The sequence below is a fragment of the Typopeltis vanoorti genome, chromosome 1 (genome assembly GCF_054136105.1).
Source record: "Typopeltis vanoorti isolate ZY-2024b chromosome 1, IOZ_Tvanoo_1.0, whole genome shotgun sequence".
NCBI lineage: Eukaryota > Metazoa > Arthropoda > Arachnida > Uropygi > Thelyphonidae > Typopeltis > Typopeltis vanoorti.
In genome coordinates, this window is record NC_143549.1 from 7,842,054 (window position 1) to 7,854,285 (window position 12,232).

Below are 12,232 nucleotides of genomic sequence, written 5' to 3' on the forward strand. Positions count from 1 at the left end.
GAAATTATATAAGAGCTTACTCCTAAAGTGATGGTTTGCTGAAGAGTTAATTTCTTTTCAAGTTCTCCATTCTGAATTGTATATCATCCACATTCTTGAGATTTTTATGCCCCCATTATTGTTTAGATTAAGATGATTGATCAAAATTTCATAGGCTTTCTTGAATTTGCATTCATACCAGGTTTTTGTATGAATGTAAGGAACAGATACCTTTCCAATCAATTCGGTGTAGAATTTACAAGCATGATTTGAGAGGCTTCACTTATCAAAATGGTTAAATTTTATGTATTGTTTGTGTTCTTTTTAAGGGTGGAAGTGTATGCCCAGTTTCACTAATATCAGGTAAGTTACAGAGACAATGGATTCAGTATATGAGGGAGGTTTGAACAGTTCTCAGCCTAACAATGAAAAAACAAATTTATAATGTCAAAATTATTTTTATTTTTCAACATAATCTCCCTTAAGAGTAATATATTTATTCCAGTGATGCTCCAGCGCCCTATAGTGGTTCTCAGTAAGATCTGCAAAACATCCCTCTACAGCTGCAATCACCTCTTAATTCGAAGAAAAACGGTGACCAGTGAGGAAGAATTTTAGTTTTAGGAAGAGATAGAAGTCAGGGGGAGCCAAATCTGAGGAATAGGGTGGATGTTCCAACAATTTATAGTGCAGATCCCTTAATTTTCCCATTGCCAAAACACTTCTGCGGGCAGGTGCATTGTCCTGATGAAATATGCTTTTTTCTTCTACAAACCTGGTCTTTTCTCACGAACTTTTTCGTCTAGTCTGGTAAAAAGATCGGAATAATATTCCCTGTTTATTGTTTTATTAATTATCTTTTCAAGATAATTAATAAACAAAATGCCTTTAGCATACCAAAACACCAATGCCATGACGTTTCCTGCTGATGGAACAGACTTTGTCTTCTTTGGAGCTGATCAACCAGCTTCTGTCCAGTGTTTTGACTGCTGTTTGGATTCTGGTGTGTAATGGTGAATCCATGTCTCATCCATAGTGATAAATCGACATACAAAATCAGTTTTATTCTTGTTAAAATGCTCCAAGCACTGTTCAGAGATTTTCGTGCAAGTGTGTTTTGGATCTGCTGTGAGCAAGTGCGGCATCCATCCTGTGCAAAGCTTTTCATTTGCAATTCTTCATGCAAAATATATCCTACACGTTCATTTGAAATGTCCATAGTCTCAGCAATTTCACGCACTTTGACTCGCCGGTCATCCAATACCATATCATGCACTTGATTAATGATTTCTGATGCTGTTACACTTTTTGGACGTCCTTCACATGGATCATCTTTAAGGCTGGTATGGATATGTTTAAACTCGGCAGCCTATTTCTTAATAGTTGAAAATGAAGGAGAAAAGTGCCCATAAACTTTTATGAACTTCAAATGAATTTCTTTTGGCATTAAACCTTCTTTTACTAAGAATTTTATAACCGCACGATATTCAATTTTATCCATTTCAAGGGATATAGACAACACTTTTGCTTCAGACAGTTGTATATAACAAACTACTTGATAGAATGACTTGAAATTTCACATGGATGCTTATGACAGATGTACCAACTTAGAAAAAATAATCTTGCTGATAGTGCTGCCAGCTATGGTCGAGAACCTTTTAGACCACCCTCGTACTCTAAGATGGGAAGGGATCCTTGGAGTAGTTGAATATGTTTTTTAATTTTAATGGTGGTTTAAAAGTAGCATTAAGAAATGCTAATAGAATACTGCACTGATACAAACTTAATGTTACTTTTAAACCACCAATAAAGTTAAAAAAAAAACATATTTAACTACTACAAGGATTCCCTCCTCACCCTAGGGTATACTGAATCCACTGCCCCTATAATTTACTTTATATTGGTGAAATTGGACAAGCAGTATACACTTGCAATCAGTAAAAGAGGACAGAAATGACATACAAAATTTAACAATTTTGATAATAATGGTGGCATGCCCACAATACACCCTCTGTCCAAAAAGAAGCCGAACTTTTCGAAAATAGAAGAAACTAGTGATGCCACCTGTTGTAACTTTTTTGTTGTTGAAAGCGGCAACCTTCATTAGTGTTGTATCAACTGTTTATGACATTTGTTTCATTAGAAGTCGATTTATAGTGCCAAGAGTGAAAGTGTGTTTCAATGAATGGTCGGAAAATGAGTTTCAAAACAGAGAGCTGTAATTGACTTTTGTGTTAAAGTTGGTAAAAGTTTTACTGAAATGCATCAAATGCTTCAAAAAGCATATGGTGATGAATTCTTATCACGTACTCAAGTTTATGAGTGGTTTAAGCGATTTCAAAGTTGTTGTGAGACGCTTCAGACCGATACAAAGCCGGGTTGTCCAAAAACTGGACTGAGCAAAGTTAACATCCAAAATGTGCATGATTTCATCAAAGAAAACCCAAAATCATCCGTGCGATTGATTGAAGATGAATTGGAGATTCCAAAATCAACTGTGCCCAACATTTTGACTGAGAGTTTGAGCCTTCGTAAACTGAATTCACGATTTGTTCCCCACAAGCTGACGACGGCAAAAAAATGTATCAAATTAAACACTGCAAGGACCTCATTAAAACCGCTCATAAGGACTCAAACTTCCTTAAAACGATCGTTACTGGTGACGAAACATAGTATTTCGAGTATGAGCCTGAAACTAAGTGCAAGAGTGCTGGAGACTGCCAGAAGAGGGGCATCCGAAACAAAGTCACTTGTAAAATCAAAAGTAAAGACAATGCTCATTTGTTTCTATGATTAAAAGGGCATTATCCACAAAGAATTCATTCCACCTGGCCAAACGGTCGATGGTGAGTTTTATCTTGAAGTTTTGAAGCGATTGATAGCGAGAATTCGTTGCGTATGGCATGAATATCGTGATGCAGGCAGCTAGTCACTTTTGCGCAATAATGCACCATCCCATCGTTTGAACATTGTGAGACAGTTTTTGAGCAAAAATCAAGTTTGTGTGTTGGAAGTGTGTTTCAAAAATACATGAAATAAGAGCTAATTACACCCTTTGTCCAATCAATGAAAGGAAAGTGATACGACACCGTTGAAAACGTCCAAGCGGCAGTAACTACGACCCTCAAAAGTATCCCAAAAACTGATATAAAAACTCATTTAACGAATTAATTGACCATGCCAAACACTGTATCAAAGCTGAGGGAGAGTATATTGATTGAAATAAATTATTTGAATAATTATATTTGGCCTGTGTTTTATTTTCTATCAAAAGTTTGGTTTCTTTTTGGACAAAGGGTGTAATTAGCTCTTATTTCATGTATTTGAACCTCGACAACACAGAAACAGCAATTAACAAAGGACAGTCTAATATGAATAAGTTAAACAAAATATGGAAAAAATAACAGCATTTCAAAAAGCCTCAAGCTAAAACTGTATTAAACCATTATTATACCTACAGCAATATAAGGAGGTGAGACTTGGAACTGAATTAGAAAGAAATACAGAAAACAAGAGCATTTGAAATGAAATGCTTAAGAAAAAAAATAAGATTCACTGGTCAGAACACAAAGGTTAAATACAAATTAAAATATAAAGAAGGTATCATAGCTATAATTCTTAAAGAGCAATTAAGATGGTTTGCACACCTCCAGAGAATGTCCTTTCAAAGATTACCAAATATAGTCTTGAATGGAATCATTGGAGGAAGATGATCAAGAGGAATACCAAAAAGCAACAAAGGTCACAATTATAAAGCTTCAGAGAGATGACAGAAATGGCCAGAGATAGAATCAGATGGTAAAGAGATGTACATAAGATAATCAACCTGCTATCTGATAGATGAGAAAGAAGAGAATTTCATGAACTGCCCAACAGCAATACTGTTTCTGTGAGTAATGGATCTCTAATGAAAATACTTCTTGGGGATGGGGAACTGCTAAAGAGGATCTAGAGGCAAGAAAGATGGCAGTGGTCTATGAGAAAGACTGAAGGTCTGCAGAATACAAAAGATGGTTGATAGGCAGAAAAAGTTTTATAGGATTCATGCAGAGGAAATTTTTCATCACTTAGCTAAACAAGGGGTCATTCTTGGAAATTGAGTAAGAATATGAATAAGAATTAGGGAACTAGATCTTTCACTTGGAAAGTGGTGAATGAGTGAAATGTGTGAATTCTCTATCAATGAATTCATTCAAGGAGATGGATACTGTCTACACACAAAACCTGTGTAGATAGTGTGAGTCTTATGCAATGAGTTTTCAGACCCCACAGAGGTTCCTGTGCAATAATAATTCTTCTACTCCCTCTTTCATTCATTTCTTCTTATTTCTGTCTATGTTTTTCCCTATCTCTGCAATTTCTCCATCAGTTAATGTATAAAGCAGTTTTCCTTTGTTGACTAACAAGAACTACCCAATCTCAGGTAGTTCTTCTTTCCTCTTTTATTAATGGTTTTATTTTTGAGCATAGATTGCCTTTCTGAGACAGCCACTAATTATCCTCAAAATACTCCTTCATACTATAAAAAATATAATACAAACCAAATAACTCAAATGAAATAATACTGAATTAAAAGAAATAAAACTATGTAAATAAAACTCATTCAAACAACTATATAGAAGAATTTTTATTTTTAAATGAATTTTTGGATAATTTAACATTTTTAGATATATATTTTTTGTCCACCTGAAAACCTGAAACCCCAAAGTTCGTTCAGAGGTATACAATAGGTCATGAGAGCATGGCCAAATAAAAAAAGTGTGTACATTTAAAGCTAACTGCCAAATTCTGGCAGAAAGACAAGCGATTGCACTGCACTGTTATAGTTTCTGCAACAACCACCACCATTGATGATGGTCCCAAGTATTCAGCACGTAGAAAATCAATGTAAGAAAGTGCGGCACTTAAACGAAACTGTGTGAAACACATTTTAAATTTCACCATATAGGTAGCACACATACATGCACAGTTGATAGTTTATGTTAAAATATAAGCAAAACATCTGTATTTCTGTACAATAAAACAAACACACTCCCATCAAGTTCATGTTCATTTATATGAATGCACCCATATAACGATATGTAAATATATCTGTATATATACATGCATGCATACATGTATCTAACCATAACATACATCTTCTCACTGAACAGGAACCAAGTGATTTTGGAGTGATGCCAATCTATGATCCAAAGATTGCATGAAACGGGAATTCTTTATACATGGGGGGGAAAAGTATTCATTGTAATGTATGGGAATTTTCAGTCATTCTTTTCACAGTACAGTTTTTTTAATGATTTCAGTTCCTCAATAAGAGCCTTATTCTGATTTTCCAGTACAGCAACACGATTTTCCAGACACTTAATGTATTCTTTCTTCTTACGGCGGCATTCTTTTGCTGCTTCCCTGAACATAAAAACAAACAAAAAATTAATCAAAAATCAGAAACTATATAATGCAAATTAGTAAGTTTATTTATTTGAAATTATTATAATGTGCTATAGTAAGTTACAATAGCATTTAGCCTTCTGATCGGGACTCGGTATTGTCTTTGACCTAGGGTTATGCATTTTAATTTTTGCCTCTGATCAAGGTAGGTTGTTCTGCATTTGATGACAGAATGGACTTAGTTCTATCATTGATTCTAGTATTCAATTCCCACATTATTATTATTATACAGTATCTCCATGGAGTCTGGAGACTCATTGTGGGAGATCTAAACTATTATACACACAAAACCTATCATATCATACCTCTTACCTCTCCTTAAACTCATTAAATGTAAGGGAACTCGCAACCAATTCTGGCAACCCATTCCACTCACTCACTCACCACTCTACATGCAAAATATCTAGTCTCCACAACTTTACTAACCACACTCTTACACAACTTCCACAGATGACCCCTAGTTCTTTGACTATTTGTCATATATTGGAAAATTTTCTTTGCATCAATTTTATAAATCTAATTTAATATTTAAAAGTTTCTATCATGTCCCCTCTTTTCGGCCTATTAACTAAACTTTGTAACCATAAACATTCAATGTATCCTCATAGGGAGCATTCCACAGACCTGTCACCGCTTTAGGCACTCTGAATCTTCACTACTACCTTCTAGTCCCCAAGAAACCTATGTGACTGTGCACAGTAGTCAAGATGCAGCCAAATCATAGCCTTATAAAAAAGGATAACAATTTCTCTATCTTTACTTGTTAGCATGTTTTTCAACCCTCAAGTAATCCTTTGAGCCATTTTACGAACTTTGAATATGCCCTCTGAACTTCAACATTTTTTCTGCCATTATCTCCAAGTCTCTAGTCTCATCAATTTCCCGCAATCCAGTACCGTCAATAATACACCATATGCAACATTAAATTGACAATCATTATCCACTGCTCACGATGCCAATTTATTTTAATCATCCTGCAGGATATCTACATCATCTTTATCAATTATTGCTCTCCCCAGCTTTGGATCATCATCAAAACAACTGAATATCCCCTCTTAAACCTTTCCCTATTTCAATGATGATATAGGGAAGGCAACGGGAAACCACCTTGCTCATAATCATCTCCCTAGTATGGTAGCATATAGCTACCCCCAACCACCATGTGGCTGAGAGAATAGGATAGGACAGGGGTCTTCAACGCATGGCCCATGGGCCACTTGTGGCCTGCAGAGCTCTTTGCCATGGCCTGCCAGCCATTTTGAAAAAATAACTACTTAACATTAAAATGTGATTAAAAAAAAAAAAATTTCAATGAAGCCCGCGGTCCGCTAAGCTATACTGCGGTATTTAAATTTGTAAGCTGCTTTCCAGATTCACAAGGAATGCTGTGCATTTGATACTTTACATAAAATCCTATAAAAATAAATATTAAATAGACATGCTTCTTCAGCCATCTACCAGTACTAGCACTAAAGTTGCAGGTAGATGGCTGAAGCAGTAGTTCATTCGAGTGCGCTGTCTAGTGCCTTCCAGATACATCTCGAAGGTTCTCGATACTTCATTATTTTCATATAAATACGAGAGGATCTAATCCACAGTCAGTCAGTCAGCCGTGAACAGTGTGATATTCGTGTATAAGCGCACACAGGTTCGTTGTGTCAGCCATAGCCTATTGTGGTTTTTATACTGCTAGATATTTTTCATTAGTGTGAGACATATTCAGTGGATAATAACCGTTACACGGCCATTTTGGATAATTTTTTGGGTTCACCTTCCATCACTATGGCGTCTACAAGTAAAAAGTGTAAATCAAGTGATTCTTGGCAGGTTTTTAATGAAAAATGGACCGATTTGTACTTTTTTGTGCTGATCGACGATAAGCCAGTGTGTTTAATTTGTCGTGAGTCAGTGTCAGTATCAAAATAATACAATATAAAATGACACTATGGGACAAAGCATGCATCCAATTTCGATTACCTTCAAGGGCGGACAAAGTGAACTGTCTCCAAATTGATTTGAAATGCCAGCAGGGTACGTTTAAAAGGCAGAAGGAAGAGAGCGAAGCATGCATCAAAGTAAGTTATGTAATAGCTGAAAAAATTTCTAAAAAATCAAAAGCCTTCTTAGATGGCGAGTTTGTGAAAGAGTGTCTCATCGCTGCTGGGGATATTCTGTGCCCAAATAATAAGGAAGTGTTTAAAAAACCGAGTTTGTCTGGAGTAACTGTAGCATGACATGTCGAAGAACTTGCCAATGACATTGAAGGAACTTTAAAAAAAAAAGGTCGTCCGAATTTACGTCATATTCACTTGCTTTAGATGAGAGTTTAGATGTTGCTGTATCCTTCACTTCTGTGAAGGATACAGCACAACTGGCTATCTGTGTCCATAGCATTGATTAACAATTCAATGTGACAGAAAAACTGCTAGAGTTCGTACCTATGAAGGGAACGACAAAAGGAACTGATATTCTTGAAGCCGCCAAGAAAACGCTTCAGCATTTCGACCTCAGCTTAACCAACCTTGAGGGTGTGGTAACTGATGGTGTCCCTGCTATGGTGGGAAAGAACAAAGGGTTTGTTGTGCTGCTACAGAAAGAACCGGAACTAGAAGGAAAAGATTTTGTCCATTACCACTGTTTAATCCACCAAGAGAATTTGTGCACGAAAACTATTGGATTTGAGAATGTCATGAAAGTTATTGTGACTGTTGTCAACATTATTAGGGCAAGAGGATTGAATAATCGTCAGTTTCAAGAATATTTGACCCAAGAGTGCGAAGCGGATCACGGCGATGTGGTTTATTATAGCATTGGTTGATGTGCATTGGTTGAGTAGAGGGAAGGTTCTTAAAAGAGTCTTTGACTTAAGGAGTGAAATACAGCAGTTCATGCAAACCAAGGGGAATCCGATTTTAACAATCCGAAGTGGTGACAGACTTTGCCTTTGTGATTAACATCTCGTTGCATATGAATGACCTAAATACATGGATACAATCCAAAGATCAACTGGTGCACACTCTGTTTGATCACATCAAAGCCTTGGTGGTCAAGCTCAAACTTTGGGAGGCACAACTCGCAAAAAGAGACTTAACTCAATTTCAGCTTCTCGCTGAGTCCAACTGTTTGTCTCTTGATGAATACGCTACAAAATTAGCCATGTTGCGAAGTGAGTTCGAAGAGAGATTTAGTGATTTTTGTAACCAACAGTCTTCTTTAGATTTATTTTCAGTGCCATTCAGTGTCAATGATGCGGAAATGCCAGGCTCAGTACAAATGGAGCTGCTTGAACAACTCCAAAACAACTCTTCTTTGAGAGAAAAATGATTCAATGTACCCTTGCTTACATTTTACAAAGACTAAATTTCTGAGGATGCATTCCCTAATCTTCGCCGGCATGCTTTGAAGATGTGCACTTTGTTAGGAAGCACATACTTATGTGAGCAGCTTTTCTCCAGAATGAAGCATGTGAAGTCCAAGACGAGAACTCAGATTATGGACCAACATCTCGAGAATACTCTTTACATAGCGACTTCCAACATTGATGGCAACATCAACAAGCTGATCAAGGAAAAACATTGCCAAGTTGCCCATTTACATTGTAAAAAATGAATGTTTTCTTCATTAACTTATCTTTTTTCAAGTATTGATTGTATTTACTTATCATGAACCCGACTCCTACCTATGCTGATGTCAATTCTCTTGCACATTCATTCTAGTATTACACAGGCTGACATGCCATCTAGTCTCAATGCTGCATTCACATTCATATTTTTCAATATGCCGAACACCTCTTCTTTATTTACCTCAATTTTCATATGCATCACCGTCACATTAGCAATTGAAAATCTCCACCTGAATGATACATCTCTGTAAAATTATCACTCATCAATTCACCCATTTCTTTTACCTCTGTCACCTATCTACCATGAGCATTGTTTAAAGTCATCCTACCATAGTAGCTTTTCTTCTTACTGCATGTAGATTGCCATATGCTAAATAAATAATAATAATTTTTCTTACTTGCTATGCAATGAAAAAACTCACTTTGGCCATTCTTACTAGTCACCCTTCTTGCTTGCACTTTGTACTGCTTATGAGTATGCTAATCACCATTTACTTTATATTCTCTCTACAGTTTTTTTTTCAGCTCTTGCTTTATATATCTCTATTCATCCACTTCATTCCCACTTGGCTTATCCTCCCAACCTTGGATATGCAGTCTGATACTGCTTCTTTCAAACAATCTCTGACCACTTCCCATATACTACTGACATTCTTTCTTTCTTTGTAGCTTCTCAGGCTATGGCACTGCTCCAAGATGACTCTTAAGCCTGTCATAATTATCAGCTTTATAATTCAACATGAACCCTTTCTTGACAAACAGAGAATTCCACATGTTTGGCAACTTCCCAGAACAAGACTGCATGGTTATTCTCCCCCAAATGCAAGCAGAGTGCCTCTCCCTTGGTTATGCAGCTATCTTCTGATGCTATTATCAGATCCAACACTCTCAAACCCCTTGCCACCCACTATAACATGTTGTTTCATATAATTATCCCTTACCAATTGTATAAATTCAACTTTCATCTTGTCAAACACCCTTTCTTCCCTCCAATCTATGCCCTCATAGTTAAAGTCTTCCAATTGTGCCTCCATAGCGCAATTGGAAGAACGACGGTACGTTGCGCCCTTCGATTAGAAAAGGCCAAAGTTTGATTCTCGTCATTATGGGAGGAATCTTTATATGAACTTTCTCAATCGAAGGTGAGTTAGCCAATCTCATACAGAGGTGGCAGGATTTTTCTCCCGGAAATTCGGGTTTTTGCATCCTGCATACAGACAAATCGGCCTTCAGAACACACACAATTTACAGACAAAAAAAAAAAAAACTAGCTGTGGTGGTGGTGGGCAGTAGATGGCATTGATGTAAGTGATTGGTAGTAGAGGTTCTGTGTAGTAGTGGAGATGGAGAGGTACAGTGGGTGTCCTCTTGCGATGCATCTTCGGACTCCTTGGAGGTGTCACGAATAATAATAATAATTGTTTGGCCTGCACTCATTGTGCTAATCTGCCAATGCATAAAATTATGTGCCATGGCATCTTCTTGTGGATCCCTGATAGCAGCATCCAACAATATATTTTGTTCTATTGGTCTCTATCTCACACTAGACAGCTTCTAACGAATCATCTTCCCAGACCTGGTTGTAATTCTTAAGCTATCATCAGCAATATACCACCTCTTGTCCTATTTCTGCTATCCTCTCTGAAAACACAGAGTGTATTTTCAAAGAGGATAGGGAAGACCCTTCACATTCTATCCCTGTAACAATATCATTTTCTGTCTATCAGGTCTCACTGATACCTATAATTTTTGGCCAAGTCGAGCTGACCAATGCCAAAAACTCCTCTCTCTTATTCCTGATACTTCGGGCATTCAGGTACATGCATTTCAGCATCTCCTTGTATCCACAATTACCCTCGTGTAATGTCCTAAACAACCCATTTGAATTGGAAACCTAAAATCACATTCAGCACTGCATAATCATTTCTGTACACACACTTGTTTATCACAGGGGTGGCCAGTCACATCTTGTTGTTTGTGTCCTTTCTAATATCGCCTCTAGTTTCCTTGGTTTTGCACTTTTCAATAAACAACACTTTCTCCAAACATCTAACTCCAAAACTGTTTAAATGTAATCCGTCAGGCATATAAGTCCTTTAATCCATCCTCATTCCATACATTAATAAACTGCACACCATTCCACCTTCATAATCTTCTCACTGACTCATTAACAATATCACGGCTGTTCTTCTCAACTCTGTCCCATCATACCGGGACAAAAGACTAGCAAGTTTTACTTCCTTCCTTCTTTCAACAACTCTTTTATATCTTCTCTTGATGCATATGCAATGAAAAATTGTCAGTTTGGCTTGCTTAGCTAATTTTCTCTCAAATTGTCCATTCTTACCAAACTAGTCACCCTTCTTTGTACTGCTTAGATTTTAACATTAAAAATAATATACATTAACTGTGTTAATGATGAGAATGGATTTTAGCATGGGAATGTTGAATAGGAGAGAACGATTCCGATTCTGTGTTCGTCCCGTTCAGACCCCATCTAACGTGTACAAAGATGTCTACATGTATAAGGCACTAGAGAAGAATAGAGATCTGCAAGTTGTCCAACTGTGCCATGCAAACTGCAGACAAGAGTATACAAAACAATATTCAGGTAGATTATTATGTCTGCACACAAATGCTAGCAGTAACAGAAACAAAGGAGTAGAGTTTGTTGCCGTGGTTAATATGTTAGGACCTCAGATTGTAGGTATTAGTGATACCTGGCTACCAATCAGACATACGAACTGGTATCGAATGTAAGGGGTACAGTATTTTTAGGAAGGATGGAAAGGATAGGAGGAGATGTGCTGCTAATGATATCAGATTATTTGAATCCAGTTAGAGTTGAGACCTGTGATTGTAGTACTACTACTAACAGTATTTCATGTGGCAGTGAGTTTGAAGCCATCTGGTGTGAGCGGAATCTAACAAAATTAATTACATAGTGGGGTGTTGTTACAGACCTGGTGGATTGGTTGCTAGTGATGAAGAAATGCATCGGCAAATAGAAAAGATGAGCATAAAAACAGTAATCATAATGGGAAACTTTAGTTAGCCAAATATGACTGGAGTAGCAATAGAATCTCATGAAAAGAATGAAAATGAATTTATTGAGTGGTTGCAGGACAACTTCCTCAAACAGCATGTGACAGAGGGAACTCGAGGGCAAAGAGTGTTAGGCTT

The 12,232-nt window shown here is 36.9% G+C and overlaps 1 protein-coding gene across 3 annotated transcripts in view; it reads right to left on the reverse strand.

Annotated features, from left to right (window-relative positions):
- Window positions 1–4,591: 4,591 nt before the first annotated feature.
- LOC150109764 (cyclic AMP-responsive element-binding protein 1-like) overlaps window positions 4,592–12,232 on the reverse strand; it is a 341,490-nt gene continuing 333,849 nt past the window's right edge. For all 3 annotated transcript variants that reach the window (XM_090408762.1, XM_090408798.1, XM_090408686.1), the window contains one exon: window positions 4,592–5,385. In XM_090408762.1, coding sequence (XP_090264888.1) covers window positions 5,241–5,385 — 145 coding nt within the window. In that variant the 3' untranslated portion in view covers window positions 4,592–5,240. The remainder of the gene's footprint in view (window positions 5,386–12,232) is intronic.